The sequence below is a fragment of the Manacus vitellinus genome, unplaced genomic scaffold, assembly GCF_001715985.3.
Source record: "Manacus vitellinus isolate BGI_N305 unplaced genomic scaffold, ASM171598v3 scaffold_27_pilon, whole genome shotgun sequence".
Taxonomy (NCBI): domain Eukaryota; kingdom Metazoa; phylum Chordata; class Aves; order Passeriformes; family Pipridae; genus Manacus; species Manacus vitellinus.
The window spans coordinates 11,059,931-11,078,002 of record NW_021940039.1 but is presented as its reverse complement, the minus strand read 5'-3'; the positions used below and the strand labels follow the sequence as shown (position 1 = coordinate 11,078,002).

Here is an 18,072-nt window from a genome sequence, read left to right as displayed (position 1 = left end):
TGTGGGGCTGTGCCCTCCCAGCTGTGCCTCACCTGGGCAGGTGTGGGGCTGTGCCCTCCCAGCTGTGCCTCACCTGGGCACATGTGGGGCTGTGCACAGCCCTCTCCTGCCCTCTGCTGCCCCGGCCCCGCCTGGAGCGCGGCAGCCCCGCTGGATGTGTGTGTTGTGGGGGAAGGGGGTCACACAGACGGAAATTACTTGTTGAAACAAACGGATAACCCGGTGCTCAAGTAAAAGAAACATTTCTCTTGGTTTATACTAAAAAACCTTTTAAAGATTGTGGTAAAAAACACAGAGCATTCAAACCCTGAGATGCTCACCTCACCTCTCACGCTGCTACAGCACAAGCACCACCATTACTGGGCACTCAGCCCCCATCTGTCTCCTCTCTGTCACACAGCTGTTATTTCCTTCACTGGCACAGAGGCACCAAGCCCAATATCTGAGGTTATCACACTTCTCAGAGTGGGATCATTTCTATTTCAAACCCCAGGAATTGTCAATGAAAAACATCCCTGAGCTCTCTGTGTGTCTCAGCTGTGCAAAACCACAGTAGAGAACAGATTCGACCATGGCAGCCTTGGGAAGGGGCTGTTCCCTCACCTCTGAGATCTGTTTTGACTGAAACTTGTGTTTGTGAAGTCAGCCTCACAGGGTCTCCAAAGAGTATTATGCAATTAGCTTGAAAAAGCTACAGGCTCATTAAACCAGAGCATACTGACCCAGGTGTGAGGAAAGACTCTATAAACCTCAATTTCCTCAATCACATACCACTTCTGCCCAATAAGGGTAATTAAATGGAATCCACACACATTTTATTGGGACACCTCTGGGACTCAGCAGAAAATCTCCCACTTACCATACTCTGTCTGTGAGTTAACAGGAATATAGCTCTGAAAAAGCAGAGGAGGACTAATCAAGGAGGATGGCTTTTCTTTTCCCCTGAGGTTCCACATCTTTTTTTATATTGGGCCACCTCCTATCCGGCTCTGGAGTTTAAGGCTGGCAGCTCCCAGGAGTGTTTCAGACTCCAGTGGCTGATGGACACCTCAGCTTGGCACTCAGTGTGATTTACTGGGAGTGGGCAAGAGTGAGCTTGGATAGTAAAATCTGAAAGTCGATTTGGAACGGCAAGAACTGAGTCACACACAAGTTTGCCTCCTCATACCCAGAAACCCCATCCTCCTCCAGCTGTTCTCACCAAAGCCACTTCCCTCTCTGCTGCTGCTCTCAGGCTCCCACGGTGAGGGGGAGTCACAGCGAGGAGGAGACCGAAAGCAGCAGCAGGAGCTGTGGCAGCAGATGAGCCCCCAGCCAGGTGGGGTGACAAGAAGTGTGAGCTCTACCTCACTGCAAGTTTTTGGGGAAGCTGCTCAGAACAAGAGTCACGAGGGGTTCTTTCATCTGTATGCTTTGCCCAGTCTGCTGCCTTCTTGCACACTATTTCATCACAGTCGGACCTGCTTCCACTATCAATGCAGAAAGAACACCCAGAAATTCAGCAAAAGGGAGGGGAGAGGTGGGAAGACAAGGAAAGCCACGTTGTTCCAGCAACCAGCATTTTCCAACTCAGTTCCAGTATGACCAGTGCTAAGGCAGCAATTCCTCTGCAGGGCATTCTTCCCTTTCCAAAGCACTTCAAAGGAGACTGACTGCCACAGCTCAGAAAAGTGTGAATTCCTGCTCATAACTGCATGTGATATTATGCAAAAAATAAACACCATTTTTCACATATGGGACTATGACAGTCATCCAGCACTGCTTTTATCTGCCCAAAGTCTAAACCAGTCACCCACATCCCCTCTCACTTCAGAAGAGGTGGGCAGCCTTCTTGAGCAAGGCTTTACCCTGCCCTGCGGACACTGCAGTTTGCATGGGATAAATGTCTGGAAGTGCAGGCAGGAATGGGATCTGTATCTGCCTCAAGGAACCTCCTCACCAGTGAACGGCTGTGGAGGACTGGCAAGATTTGGCCATTATTATCAGCAGCTACAACATCTAGAAACCAGCAGCAGGTTGAAGCAGACTGCATCCCACAGAGTGCACCTGAGACCCACACCTACATGCTCCTCTCCTGATTTTTTTTCTTTAATTATTATTTCTCAGGATTTTGCATGTGAACAGTTATATTATTTCACCTCTACTGTTATATCATATCCTTGGCAGACCTTTCATAAGGAAAGGGAACAACTCAACTCCCTTTACAGATCATCAAAGACAACACAGCTGACTGAATGCCCAACCCTGTCAAGGAGGAAAAATTACTGAAGACTAGTGAACTCCTGGGAAGGTTTTAATTTCTAAATAAATCACCCCCCATATGTCTCAGCTTTCACAGCAACGTGCCATGTTTAATTATATCCACTTCTACTCCAATGAAGGTTTGCAAGGTTTAACTTGTTAACTTTTGAACACCAGTCTGAAGATGGAAGATTAATATGCAATAGTGTTCCTGACAGGTGTAATAAGCCCACAATTTGTGGTTAGAAAACACTTTCAGTCCAAGAAAAGAGAATTGCATATCGTGGGTTGATGATGGAAAGCTCTGCAGGGTAAAAGCTAACGGTGCACCCAAAGGGGTCTGATGCAAGGTCCTAAAGAGAAGGAAACATCAACAGTCCCTGCCAGCAACCAAAGGAAAGCAGATTTTGTTAGGTAACTGATATCTGCAGGTGAAGCAGATCTGTTCAGTGACAGAAGATGTGCCACTTCTAAGGCTGCAGGAGCCTTAAAATTCCCTACCACCAACCCTAGTTTATACAAAGAATACAAAGGGCTCTGAGGCTCCTGCTTCCAAAGGGTTATCTCCTCCCAGCTGACGGACCCGTAGCTCAAGAAAACAGATCCCCAATGAATAATGACTTGCCTCTTACGTGAGAGGAATGGAGTCATAACTCAGAGCTGACCATGGTGTGTTTATGCAGAGCCATGCTGAGGTCAGGATTTATTCCATATCATGGCAGAAACAGCTTATTAGTCAACAGCACTTCATTCTTAGACAGCACAAAGTGATAATTCCCATAACTCACCAGCTTTGTTTTTCAGGATCGTTAATTAAACCCTGAAACTCCCCAAGATAAATGACAGCAGAAATTCCTTGATGAACATGGAAGAAGACAAATTGACTTTGTGTGTTCTTTATTGCTGACATAACTTCACAATATATTGCAATATCCTGTACCTGGATCTACGTGGAATCTGTCCAGGAGCCTGAAGACCAGCTTGCTGAGTGTTCTGTGGTTAAATTTTTCTGGTTTGTATCTGGACAAGCCTTGATATGGTCTGTAACAACATCAGAAATACATACCTGTGGCATCACCTAAAGGATGTTTTCCAAATAGCAGATATTTAACAGCAGAGAGATTGGGGTTTGCTGGTGTTGGTAAGGACAAGGTACAGCAAAAAGCCAACAGTACAACCACACAAATTTCAGTCAATGACTGAAGCAAGTCTAGAAGTTCATTTTAAAGAAAGTGAGCAATTCCTCCTCATCTCTTTTTCAGAGCTAAGACTGCAAGTATTGCATCTACACCATGACTCTGACTGTGCTGCTGGGTCTGTGACTGGCAGGAGTTATTCTAGTGAGAGGCAAGTCAGAAATTAAAACACACACCACAATTTGACAAGGACATGAAGGTTAACCACTTGCATCTCTTGTTTTTCTGCCACTTCATCACAGTATTATCTTCCTGCCAAACCTGTACAACCGATACTGAAACTCACCCTTGTCTGCAGCAGAGCACAAGAGGCTGATTGCTCCAGCCTCCCTTTGACACTGCTCTGTTACTGGGATGTGCTGCACAGGTTTCATTGCACTCCTGCTCCTGGCAGGAACGGAGCATCTGTCAAGAGCAACAATTCCTGTGTCCCGCAGGCCGGGGCGCTTGAGAAGGCTCTGGCAGAGACACCAGAATTTCCCCTTCCTCAGCTCAAAGCCAATCTTTTGCACTGCCTTACGCTGAGACACGACTGCAGACAGACAACCAGGGAACACACTGTGCTCTGGCAGCACCTTGGCCTGGCTGTTCAGAAAGACAATAAGTGTTTCTACCTTGTGATGTCTCTGATGTTGACACCAGGTTCACACCACGAGTCCAGGATCTGCAGGAGCTTGCTCTGGAGCTCAGGATATTCTCCCACATAATCTTCCACCACATTGGCTTTATCCTGGAGCAGCAGTGGGATGCACATCTAGGATAAGAAAAGACCTCTGATCCCCACGGAGCCCACGGAAGGCACGGAGAAGGTCCATGACTAAATCCTAGCAGAGACTGTCCCATTCCCTGCATCCCAGACACAGTGAGCAAGTCCCAACCCCCTGCTTAGCCCACCAGTGCTGCCTATGAGAGTGCTCTGACGTTTTAGCAAATATTAGCAAAGCTTCAGTGCAGCAAAAGCACTGACCTCCACCCTAGTGCTGAACACAGCAAGGATTTGTTGTAACAGAGGCTGCAGCCAGAAACACAGGGCAGGAGGCTGGAATTGGGTCAAACGAAACACATTCTGTGCCTAACCTGGATGTAAAGGTACATCATCAATGCAATAGGTACTTCTGGGGAATGAAGTAAAGCCTCAAGTGAAAGGCAGCATGATGGATGTCCTGCTGAACAAAAGGTGGATCTGATGACAGAGGAGCCTGCAGAGGAAATGACTCACCTTCTCCACATCTTGATCTGGCTGTAATTTCAGCTTAATACTCAGTATGGCTGCCTAGAAAATATAAATAAAAAAGTTGTGTATTTAGAAGAACCCCACAGTGGATAAATGGGCTATTATACACATTTTTAATGTGCTAATTATTTCTGTTATGTTGTCAAGCATAAATCCTGCAAACATTTGGTCACAGACATCCCACTTCCAAATGTACAAGAACACTCATGGCAGACCTGCATATCATGATTAGCAACATCTCCTGGAGCAAAAATTAAAGATCACGTTGTCAGGCAAAAAGAGAGAAAGTGAAGCACTTGGATAAAACCAGCTGAGATGGCTACTTCCTATCCATGCACGGTAAAAAACACCTGACCCAGCACACCTTTCTGAGACTCTGAAGTTCTGTAAAGCAGTTGGATTTTGTGAAAGCAACTCAAGATTTAGAACACCCTGAAATCAAGAGGTTTCAGTTTTCCCAGTTCCTGTGTTGCTCCACACCCCTGACAGCACCAAGGTTCACCAGAGGCAGCAAGATGGGAAGCACTGTATTTCTCCCTTTTGTGGGATTTCCAAATCTTTCATAAGCCAAGACCTACCACATTCACAAATTGCCTCCAAATCAGGATCTTCTGCAGCAAGGAACCTGCTGGGCTGAACTGCAGGAACTCAGGCTCAGGAGAGCTGGTTCAGCCACTGCCCGTCCCATCCCAGCTGGGGATTACAGGAATGGAGGAAGCTCTAACTGTGCATTGCTTGGGAGGCACAGACACCAATTAGGATTTACAGTAGTTAATACTATCTAATTTCTGAAGTGTGTAAGAACACTTGGATCTCAAATACAGAGTAAGCATATAGTGAGTTGCTTTAATATAGTGCATTGTGCCAGTAACTGGAGTAATAAGGGCAGGGAGCCTTTGAGCACCTCTGTGTCTTAGTGCTGAACAGGGAACAAGGGAATGAGGAGGTTTTACAGATGTGTCCTTCTAACTGCTTTGCAAAGTTAGGCTGTATTTTCCAGAATGGTTCTAAGCAGTATTGAAAACACTAACCCTGCCATAGCATGTGTGTAATGCTGAGCACTACATGGAACCCACCGAGTTCACAAATGCCTGTTTACTTAAATGTGGATAAAACCAGTGTGGTAGGGCTTGGAGGAAAAGCTCTTCTCTTCCACAGATTTCTCTGCTCTCTGTGATGGATTTTGATTTGAGAGAAAGATTTGCATTTTAGAACTGCGTTATTTGTTAGAATGTAGAATCATAGAATGGTTTAGTTCCAACCCCCCTGCCGTGAGCAGGGACATCTTCATCTGGATCAGGGCACTCAGAGCCTCCACCCAGCCTGACCTGGAATTTTTCCAGGAATGGAACATCCACAGCTTCTCTGGGCAATCTGTGCCAGTGTACCACCACCCTCACTGTAAAAAAATCCCTTATATCTAATCTAAATCTCCCCTCTGTTAGTTCAAAACCATCACCCCTTGTCCTACCCCTGCAGGCCCTGCTAAAATGTTTGTCCCCATCTTTCTTATAGGCCCCCTAATACGTAAGCAAACATAATGCAGGAACAGATGTGCCTTTCCCCAAGGAAACACAACCCTACCACCACACGTCACATGCATGAAACCTTTCTAGAAAGATTTAACCAAAAAAGTACCCTAAGTGGGGGCAGGCACACACTTTGAAATCCATTTTCTGTGATCTCTCCCAGCATTTGAGTGACACCTGAACTCAGCCCATCACTGGCAGCACATGTTCTGCAGAGCCAGCCAAGCCCCACAGACACCTCACAGCTCATCTGAGCCTTGCTCACGGCAGGAGCCGTGGATTATGTTACTTTCTGGGGAATTCATGCCTGTGTTTCATCCACTGCACCACAGACTGAGTGTGCAAAAGCAGAAAACCAATGCACATCATGGAAGTTCGGCTGTTAAATCCTTCTGTCCCAATTAGCAGCTGGAAAACATCAGTTTTTTATGTTTGCTTTGGGTTTGGGTTTGGTTTTGGGGGGTCTTAGGGGGCGGTTGGTTTTTTGAACACTGAAAGTCCAGGTTTCATCCTCAAAAGAGAAATCAAGAGAGGAGCTTTAAGTGACAAAAGCAGAAACCACCATTAATACAGAGACTGCTACAAATGGGTACTGGACAGAAAGGTACATGAGCAGCGTTCAGCCCAACTAAACCTCAGCCAAATCTCTTACTCCAGACTATTCCAACTCTTAGAGGCCAATAGCTCCTCTGCTCCACAAGCATCAAGTTCCTTTTCTCTCAAATTATCAGTTTTACATCCCAAAGTTCAAACCGAGTGATTATTCTCCACTGGCAGACAAGTCGAAGGGTGCTACTTCTGGTTTGGACCTGAAGAAGGGGCTTGGGACTCCAAAGCTTTGGCAGCTGGTTTTGTTTTTCCCCCAGCTCCTCAGTTTGCTGAATTAAAAGAAATCATAAAAAAAAAAGACTTGCAACTCTCCAAACCCTGTTTCACCATTTGATCTCGTGAGTACCTTTATCGCACCGTTAGCTTTAACGTGCAACATCCAGCGGTTCCCTAATGGCTTTTTAATGTTCAGATTAACCTAATTGCAGACCTGTTATCTAAATGGCAGAGCTTTATCTCCAGTTCTATTAACTGTACAGATGACTTAATCAGATGAACATGCATGGTGTCAGGTTGGGTTTTCCTCTTTTCCTGGTTGGATATTCCACCCTGTACCAAAGGGTGTAGATGTAGGTGTAGATGTTCATTTGTCCAGAGCATGGAGAGCCCTCACCTTCCCACCCCAGGGCTGGCAGACCCAGCTCCACCACACCAGGGCTGGAGGACAGAGGAACTTCAAGCAGATCACACACAGATTCATAGAATCCTTAAGGTTGGAAAAGACCTTTAAGTTTACCAAGTCCAACCGTCAACCCAGCACCACCACCACGTTCACCACTAAACCATGTCCCCAAGTGCCACATCTTTGAACAGTTCCAGGGATGGCAAATCCACCACTGCTCTGGCAGCTGTTCCAAAGCTTTACATAAGCTGGTTTTTAACAGCAATTTAACATACTCCAGCTCAAGGTGGTGATGGAGCAGCCACACCAGTAGTGCTGCTGGCAGAACCTTCCCTCAGCAGGGAACACCAGCAGCCTTGTCCACACTTGGAACTGAAACGTGGAAGAAGCAGCATGACCCGGGCCCCTGGAACAAGCACCAGGCTGGATCGCAGGGTGCAGTTACAGAGGCTGGCGGCCGAGCAGGGAGGACAAGAGAGATAACATCAGCGTGTTTACAATGGGAATAGCAAGAGAAGAGATATGAGTAACTGTAATAAAGATGAAAGCACTTGGCAGCTGTGTCTGTGGTCTCAACTTCGAGCTATTTTAAGATTTTGTTTTGTTATTATCGTGTTTTGAATTGTTTCACTCCACAAACAAGTTTTGTGTAAAACGACCCTATTTTTAACAGTCTGTTTATAGCTGATAAGATCTCCAGCAAAGCAACACCTCATTCGCAGGCTCATTTTGTAGTTAGAAAACAAACACTTCAATGAGGCTGTAACTGAACGGGTGAGAATCCCCCTCCCCACCCAGAACCAGCATTCCCCACCTGCAGTGCTGCACTCCCAGGCTGGGCTGGAAGGTGAGCCAGGGCAGCTGGAAGGTGGCAATCCCATTCATCCAAGTGTAGATCCTCAGGCTGGATCAGCGGGGCAACACAAATCCTCAGCAGCAGATACCCCCCTCCCCACTTCACCAGCTGACCATTAAGAGCAAAAAATCGAGTTAGGATGCAGGAACGTGGGGAAGCTCTGGGAATGCTGAGATACTGGCAGCTTATCAGGGTCTACTCACACACTCAAACTCCAAAGAGAACGTGTTATTGTCGGGGCTGGTGGTACAAGGAGCCTTTTCACAAAAATACATTACATACACAGAGAGTTTCTAGCATGTAATCTAATAACAGCAATAATTAGCATTATTGCTGCACCTAACAATATTCAACCCGTACTAAAACCCCAGGTGATAACAAACGTGGGGAACGCTGATCCCTCTCTTGCCTTGAACCCCCAAGTGTACACAGGAGAGCTACATGATGAAGCCACTGCTTAGTACAGGAGAAAAGCTGATGGCCCATTACCTAATTCAAATCCTGCCAAAGCTCCTGAGTCTTCTCATCCTCAGGGAGCTCTGGGTCATTCTTTACTTAATGGTGGTGAAAGCAAAAATCCTATTTGGACATTTTGCAACAGTTTAGTCTCCCAAGGACAGACACCTAAAATATAGCAAAGGGCTGGTTGAGGCCAGGGGAGATCCAAACCCACATTGAATTCTACCTAAACCGTGTGTAGGTGCATTGACCAAAGGATGGGGGAAGTTTCCCAAACTTGACATGTCGAGGCCCAGCCAGGAGCACCAGAACACTCCTCTTGTCACGCGATTGCAACACTGAGAGCATGGGAAAGTGGGGAGTGTTTCGAGGTGAGTGCACGGCCCAGAGCACCCTGCACCAACAGCTGATCCTCTCGCCTTGTTTTGAATGCAATTGGCTCTGTCTCATCTAAAAATGACTATTCTTTCCACGTACAGCATGAGGTGCAGGAAGCCACACAAGATCTTATCTGCAAGGGCATGTGCACTTGGGTGGTGTCTACACTGACAATTTAGGCAATTTTCCCACAGTGGGGTTCACATCAGAAGAATAACCTCTTCAGTAGAACTGCTTGGAGTGGTGATGCACGACAGATACCAGTGGTTTCTGATGACTCCTGTGTTACTTAGCCCTGCTTGCAAGCTGGGACAGCACAAGGGTAAATAAGTCTGTGCCTGACTTAGTGCACTATTTCTGAACCAAAGGCAAATGAATTTCTGAAAACCCATAGAATAAACCAAACAACAGAACCAGACTTTGCAGAGGAGGATCCAACGTCACCTCCAGGAAAATCACAGTGATCAAAGTTTGGATAATGGCAGAAATAACTGAGTAAAAGGCACATCAGGTATTAATCACTGGGCACATCTGGTTTGTGTGTTGGAATCACTCATTTCAAACTTGTGGCTCATCAGCTTTGCTGGAGTTCTGAGTGCATTCCTGCACAGCGTATGACATCAGGTTCGATGGTTGATTGCTTCCTGCTCAAAGGGCACTCGACACACACAGCTGGCTGAGGAGAAGGTCTGCAGAAATGAGGAAAACACAAGATTTCTCAGGTCCACTCTCAAAGGACCATGAAGGAGTAGGTGGAGAAGTAAAAGTCAAGGTTGGAATATGCCTGTGCACAGATGAGGGGAGGAGGCAATGAGACCAACGCTTCTATGATTTGTCTTCCTCAGGTCACTCAGCAGTTTTAAATGGGGTTTAACTGGTCAGTGCCCCCTCCAGTACTCCTTTGGAGCACTGCCCAAGGCTCCTGTGGGCTCAGGCCACCCACCTTCCCAGATCCACATTCTCTGCATGGTTGGATCTGCTGCTCATCCTCCTGGCTTCTCCCAGAGCCCAGAAGTGCTGGCAGGAGGAGGAGAGCACTACCATCTCATTTACGATTTCCCAGCATCGTTCAAGCTCCTTCCCCGCCATTCCCCAGGCAGAGGCCAAGAGCAGAGCCACTCCCAAAGCCGCAGGGTCGGGAGCAGGTGGCAGTGGCCCATGCATGGCCTGTGGGTTTGGCTCCCTCTGCTCTGGAGGGGCATCATCTGGCAGGAAACTGCCAGTAAAGCTGTCCTTGAGCAGCAGAGCAAGTTAATAGGAAAAAACTGTTGAGACTAACATCATCATCTTTAAGTCAGAAAAAACTGCTGTAACATTTTCCTTAGTTTTCCTATCCATTATAGTTCTCAATTTAAAAGAAAAAAGGAAAGTTAAATGCACATGCTTTAAAACACAGCAAAAGTTGAACAAGCCTTTGTATAATTAAGGTGGTGAATGGAGGGAAGCAGCAGTATCAGAGACATTTCCCTGGCCTGAGAACAGCTCAAAAAAAGTCAGAGTGAAGGAATCCAGAATCTGATCAATGCTAACACTGATCTCTACTGACAGATCTGCAACGATACATTGTGGGCACTCCAGCACTACGTATGAAGTAGGACTACAAACACCAATATCCCTAACTTGGTGTTCAAAGCATCATAGCACTGAAAGTGAAGGTCATGGTGGGGATTGAACTGGTCATTGTTACACCTTTGAGTATTTGTGCTCCTTTAAGTTTAACTCTGGTCAACCATCCCCCTTTCTATTACATCTGCAGGAGTACGTATTGCTGACAAAAACTTGAAATTCTGTGTCTAAACAGCTTTTTCTCTGGGTACTCCAATATATTTTATGGCAAATTTTAATTACTGAACTCTAATAGATAACCCACATTATCTTAATTGAAAGAGCAAACATTAATCAAATTTCACATATGGAATGATGCTTCCTTATATGTAGAAATTAATGGATGAAACATTAGTAAAGAAAATATACTCTGCTTTTGAAAACAGAGAAATCTGAATGGACAGCAACCAAAAAGCCTCTTAAAAACAAAACGCTACCAGCTTCATCCAGTATTCTTGTTTAAGAAGCAAAGTGATGAAGGGGAGAGAAATGCTGCGAATCACCGACACAGAGAGGCTGGAGTGGGAGGTCTCTCAGGCCCAAGAATATTTCTGGTTGTCAGAGGCTAAAAAGATTATTTATTGTTTCCTTCCTAAACCCAGCTCCACTGCCACCTGTTCAGAATTTACTATAAAGCTGTTAAACAAGACGAGAACTTTGATGCTGACTGTGAAAACAAGTTTCACTGTATCTGACCCGAGCAGCACTCACTGCTGATCCAGAAGCAAAGGAATTTGATTTTTTTCTTTAAGCACAGCTATCTTTTTACCTTTATAAGCTGTTTAAAAAATGTAAATAAAATAACTCAGTGGACAATAGAGGGCATTCATCCCCCAGAAAGACAGCCGCCACCCTTAGACATGAAATATCGCAGCACATTAAGTCATGAGACCCCGCTAATCAAAGCTGACAGGGCCCTGAATGTGATTTCTGCTGAGACTTAGCGATATCATGGGGCACTGAAGCATGCACAGCCTGCCAGACTGCCCCTGTTCATGTGACAATGGCTTTTATTCCCCAAAGGGGCCTGCGAGTGACAAGAGTCCCCTTTGTCTCTGGGCTCCCGCATTCGCAGTGCAAGAGAGGTTCATTCAACCAGCCCCAGACACTCTTTGAAAGGCTGAAGTGTAACATAAGATGACCATGAAACACTAGCTTGCCTTCTGCCTACCCCTCATTCTTCTCCAGCACAGCCTGGCCTATTCAGGGCCTCTCGCAGCCCCGCTCGCGCTGCATTACCCCCGGTCTGCTGAATCCCCGCATTGTCCCGGCCCCGCACCCAGAGCCCTTCCCACACCACAGCCCCCAGCACCCAGAGCCCTTCCCACACCACATCTCCCAGCACCCATCACTCTTCCCACACCATGTTCCCCCAAAGCCCTCCCACACCATATCCTCCTGGCAGCACGGCTGGGCTCTGGCACCACTGGCACAACCCAGGCTGAGGGCAGCACGGAGCCACGGCTGGCTTTGGAGGGATTCTAGGAAGGGGACAAACCTGCTACACTTCACCTGGAACTCCCTGAGTGGGAATGCTAAACCCTCCCATCTCCCCACACTGTGGGGGCCATGATGGGCAGAGCTGGGAGCCCCTCACTCTGCTCCCAGTGCCTGGCGCTCCTCCAGCAGCTGCTCACTCCACTCACAACAGGATGGATAAACCCCCAAAACAGCCCAGACACCTCAAACCTCCACTTACACGTCCCTGCTTTTTCCCAAGCCGTCGTACCCGCTGTTTTCCTGCATCCCGGGAGCACTAGTGCCATCCACTGGCCCAGCAGGTGCCTCCTCACCACAGCCGGAGCTGCCAAACCAGCACCGAGTCACTCCACCCGCGCCATCGTCCTGGGCCTGGCACCGCCTGGGCACGGCTGGGCACCCCCCTGGCCCCTGTCCCACCACTGCCCTCCCACAGTGCCCTGACCCTGCTCAGCCTCCCGCCAGCTCCACTAAAACCAGGCGCAAGGGAGGGCTGGATTCACTTCAGAAACAAATAACTGCCACGGCCATGCCCAGGGAGCTCTGGGATCTCATTTGCCAAAGGAAACTTTCTCCAAAACCTCCATGAGGGAAGGGAGCCTTAACACTCTGGGCAGAGATCCATGGTTGGCAAACCACAGACAAAGGGAATAATCTTCCCTAAAATATGTCCTGGAATCACAGACTGGTTTGGGTTGGAAGCACATCTCATCCCACCCCCTGCCATGGGCAGGGACACCTTCCACTAGCCCAGGTTGCTCCAAGCCCCGTCCAACCTGGCCTTGGACACTTCCAGGGATGGGGCAGCCACAGCTTCTCTGGGCAACCTGTGCCAGGGCCTCCCCATCCTCACAGGGAGGAATTTCCTCCCAACAACTCATTTACATTTCTCCTCTTTTAGTTTAAAACATTGCCCCTTGTCCTATCACTTTCTGCCCGTGCAAAGGTCTCCCTTACTCTTTTTTATAAGCCCCTTTAAGTACTGAACTGTGAAACACCCAGTGTCTTATTGCAAACACAGCATGAAAACAAATAATGGCAGTCAGGATTTGCATAGGTTTCTGTCCTTTCAGGTGAGAGACTGAAGAGCCAAAAATCCTACATGTGAATCTGCTTCACTGCTCCAGCTGAGAGATGAGGAATAGCAGGATGGACAGACACCCTCAGCCCACTGCAGTGCTCAGAGCCTGAGCTCCAGGTTGTTTGGGGTTATTTGTTGTGAACTGAGGTATGTTCAGTCCCCAAGGGCAGTAAAAGATTTCCTGTTATTTTTGAAGATATTTCTATTCATCCGTCTGGTAACAAAACAAAACTAGAAGAAAGTTATGGCTGAGAGCGAGAAGCTGTTGAGGTTTCCTGTTCTTCACACTGGGAATGAGCAGCAAATGAGCTCTGCTGAGGAAGAAAGAACAGAAAAACAATTCCACAAAAAAAATTTACAGCTTTCCAAAACCAGATCTAGAAAGAACTGTGTTTCTCATGAAAACAACAAATATCTTTGGAGTCATGAACTTAAAAATCCCACTTGAATATAGTCAAATAGGACAATATTGTTACAACTGTCAAACACATTCAAAAACTTTTTGAGCAAAAGAGTGAGTCTCCAGCAGCTACCTGGGAATTTTGAACCAAATACAAAATATCTTTGTTTCAGTATTCGAAGAAATCAACATGAATGGAATTCCAGGATCTCACTTGGGAATTCAGCTTTACAGAAGAACAGGATTTTTAATACTGCTACTTGAGATTTTCCTTTTGCTAAACAAGATCAAGCTGTTCTACACTATCCAAGTGAACCACCTTCCTGGGAGAAAAAGAAACCTATAATTTTTGTCTTTAAAACAGAAAGATCATAAAATGGTTGAGAGGGTCCTTCAAGACCACCCAGTTCCACCCCCTGCCATGGGGGGACACCTTCCACTAGCCCAGGTTACTCCAAGCCCCGTCCAACCGGGCCTTGGACACTTCCAGGGATGGGGCAGCCACAGCTTCACTGGGCAGCCTGGGCCAGGGCCTCCCCACCCTCACAGGGGAGAATTCCTCCCTAATATCTCATCTAAAGCACTGGCACTATTGTAGTTTGCTCATGAGAACGTGAGAACTCCCAAGGCCACCAAGGTATATCCGTGATGCCAGAGATGCTGCAGTGCTGTAACCCCAGGGTAGAGCACACAGGCTCCTGGGTGCACTGAACTCCTGCCTGGATCAGTTACACAGTTTGAATATGAGCCTCACTGGTAAAGAGGCTTCAAAACTCCTCCAGCTGAGAATTGAGGTTGGGGCAATCACTGAGTTTTCCAAGCCCTCTGGCTGCAGGCAGGCTGGAGATAGCACAGCAGGTCTATGACTGGCTACCAAAATCCTTTCTTTTCTTGCTGTGGAAAAGGAAAACAAAAAAGAACACAACCATCCCCTTAAATTCTCTAAATTAAACCCTATTAACCTATTACTTTCAAAGGTCAGAGAAGGAGGGGAGGGAGGATTCCCTGGCATTCTGTACTCAGCTAGCAGAAAAGCTGAGGCTGGACATAGCTCCTGTACAGGGGAAGAGCCTGCTAGGCTGCAGCATTCACAGCGTGCAGCTGCTGGGATGAAACGGAATTCACATTGAAATGCATCCAAAAAAAGGACACAGACATTCACAGAGAGTTGGGAAGGTAAATTTATTTGAAAGACATGACCCACCTCTTTGTAATCGCCCTTGAGATAAAGATGACTGACATGTTCAAGCAAATAGTTCCGGTCTGCTGTGTGGAGCTGGTAAATGCTGATCAGGGGGTCAAGCAGATTAGCTGGGCACTGGGAGAGGATTCTGAGCACACGGGCCTGCAGCTTCTTCAGCTGGATGCCAGACTTGAAAAAACCAAAACAAAAATCAAACATGGGTTTAGTAAAGATGGCTGAGATTCAACAGCAGTGGGAAATGCAGCTTGTTTAAACAGAATAAGCCAATTCCTTTGGAAGGGATTCTCCAATTTCCCCACGGAGTCTGCAAGCACAAATCAGAACAATATGATACACGTTATTTTCACAGCATCCAATTCAAAAACATGAAGAGTTTGCGGGATAATTCTGGAGAAGGGATATGGCCTTGTGCAAAAGTAAAATCTGAAACTGGAAAAATGCCCTCTGAACTAGTACAGCTCTTCAGAAATTCTCCTCTCTAGTTCTCAGCAGAAAATCTTTGAATCCAGAGACTCCCCTCCAGGGAGATCTCAGCTGTCAGGCATAAGAATTCCATTTCACTCCCAGGCTTGCTCCTGGGTGCAAGAAGGGCAGGAAAAGCAAAAGCACCATCAAAAGATGCACAGACAAAGGTATTAATCCTTGTGTTTCCCACATGATCATTCATGACACAACAATTTCCCACACTCGTGACTCAGGAATTTCAGTGGCAGTAGCACTTTGCTGCACTTTGCAGATCCTGTAATGGCAGAGCTCAACATCTAACCAGAGCCATTTGGAAAAATGTGAAAGGAAGCAACACAAATATAAAAGTATCCTGCAGTTCAGAGCCAACAGCTTATAGGAAAGAGAAAATCTCTTTTCCATATAGGTCAGAATATATAAAGGCAGAAGGAATGGTAAACATTAGGAAGTATAATCTGATGACCCAACATTACAGAACTAATCATTCGGCTGCTGAAAAGGCAGACTGTTCCCATTTTCTGCATTCCCACCATATGGCAGGAGTTAAGCAATCCTACAGTAACTGGCTTCTATTTGCAGAGCTGGAAGAACACACAGAGCAGATTACTGCAACTGGGTTTATCCTGACAGCAGGGATGTGAGTTCCAGTGGGAGAGCCTCCAGCCTGGAAAGGCTGCAAGATCAACGCTCCATCGAAGTGGTTTGATCTGGAGAGCTGGAAAGCCCAACTTGGGAAGGGAAACAGAGCTCTGGCATCACAGCTTCCAATATGATTTCATTTTCAGACCAGCATGCCACAGACAACAACATCTCAGTAAGAGTTTCACACCTTGTCACACTGTGTATAAGGCTACAGAGAAGATGCTGGACTATGGAATAAAGTGAAAGTGGAGATACTTGAGGCACATTAAAATCAGTCCCTCTCTCCCAACTCTCTTCTAACCTGTGGAACAGCAGGATGCTCTTTTATCCAAAGCTGCAGCTCTGTGGTGATGTAATACCCCAGGGAATGCCCTTTCCCCTTCCAATCACTGCTGTTCTCCAGCATGGCCAGGAGTCCTGCCAAAGGGTCCTCCAGTCCGGCAAAGCCCCGCCTGATTTCTTCCTTGAGCTGCTGAGATACAAAACCACATTGTCACGTACAAAAAGATTAGTGAATCCTCCCTTCCCCCAGTTGAACACAAAGCTTTATTTTTTTAAATTTAATCTATTCAGAGAGGTAACTGTTGCTATTCAGCCACCATCCGCGCCTCCAGTGACTTTTCATGTCATTACAGATTCCTTCATGGCTCACTGCACCTCAAACCCAATGGGAAAAGCAGCAATTGTCCACACTAATTATCCCATAAAGACAGAGAAGTTGTTCTGTGGGGCAGACAAAGGGGCTTGGGATTTGGGGGAGGGGGAGAAAAGAAGAGAGCTGGAGAGAGGGGTGTTATTAGGAAAACGGCAATACCGAAGGTAGAGAATTGGGTTCAAAAACCTGCTCATCTTCTAACAGACTTACACGAGCACAGTGCATGAACCTCCTCATTCCTGCACCACAAACTTGCACATTTGACCTTATCCCCACTTCAGCTACAATGGCTCCTCAGCGTTATTGGAATATTTGGGAATCTCAAAATAGTTTGGATTTTGCACACAGGGTCAAAATGAATGAAATATCTGAGTTCAAACTCTGTCAGACTGCCATTCTCCAAATCTGTGCTCCTGTCCCCAAACCTCCCTGAGCAGGGCATTCTCTGCTCACCACCTACAGCCCCTGCACGTCAGGCATCACACACCTCCGAGAGCCTAAAGGCCCTGCAAAGGGGCTTGGAACATGGGAAAACTCCATGCCATAAATCTTAGGAATCCCAGGGTGATGTGTTTAGAAATGTGAAGGAATTGGACCCTCACTTTGTGAATGTTAATAGGCTACTTACTACCCATCTGGTAGAAGTGATAAATTAGCAGTACTGAGCAATATCTCTATAATGTTTACATTAGAAGTAGTTTCCAAGGAGCTGGGAGGGTTGGCAGGGTGAGGAAGTGGCATCCTCAGTACCCACACAGGACCTCTCACTGCATGGTACATGCACCAGCGTGGAGCAGGGCAAAGGCAGAGACAGAAGACAAGAAATGACTGAGAGCAGCTGCTCTCTTTCTTTTCTGGATAAAAAGCCAAATCCAAAAGATGCTCATTCCTGCTGCAGCCAGCACTTGTAATTTACTGTATATCATGGCCCCAGTCAGAGCTTCCAATGGAAACAACATAAAGTTTGAAGAACGACATGGAAAACAAAAGAAAATCTACAGAAAATCTGCCAATGAATTTGTTCTTTTTTATTCATCGACAATATTTACTGGAAGACAGTAATTTTCCAGAGTGTCTTTCATGTCTGGAAAAACCACAGAACCTATCGTTTACGACAGAAACTGTTTCTTTCTCACTAGACTATCAAAGGCAGCATGAAAAAGCTGATGACTAACAAAGATGTGACTTCAGATAAGAGATTTCTCCCTGCAAGTAATTTTCCCTGTGGCAAGAGTTCGCTTCAACTTCACTGGGAGATGCAGCAGAAGGCAAAGCCGAGCTCTTATCCAACCACAAACATCCAATACAACAGCCAAAGGAAAACAAAGCAACTTGCCAACTCAATTGCACTGCTTAGAAATGGCTTTTTTCCCCCCCAAAGCCCCACTTCAGCACACTCAGAGCTTCCACCACACTG

General features: G+C 46.5%; 1 protein-coding gene across 1 annotated transcript in view; it reads right to left on the bottom strand.

Moving 5' to 3' along the window:
• Positions 1–18,072, bottom strand: part of EXD3 (exonuclease 3'-5' domain containing 3) — a 275,317-nt gene that overhangs the window by 169,126 nt on the left and 88,119 nt on the right. The window contains exons 4-8 of the mRNA XM_029960619.1: positions 16,302–16,472; positions 14,894–15,061; positions 4,657–4,710; positions 4,052–4,191; positions 3,182–3,282 (exon numbers count right to left, since the gene is read on the bottom strand). Coding sequence (XP_029816479.1) covers positions 3,182–3,282; positions 4,052–4,191; positions 4,657–4,710; positions 14,894–15,061; positions 16,302–16,472 — 634 coding nt within the window. The remainder of the gene's footprint in view (positions 1–3,181; positions 3,283–4,051; positions 4,192–4,656; positions 4,711–14,893; positions 15,062–16,301; positions 16,473–18,072) is intronic.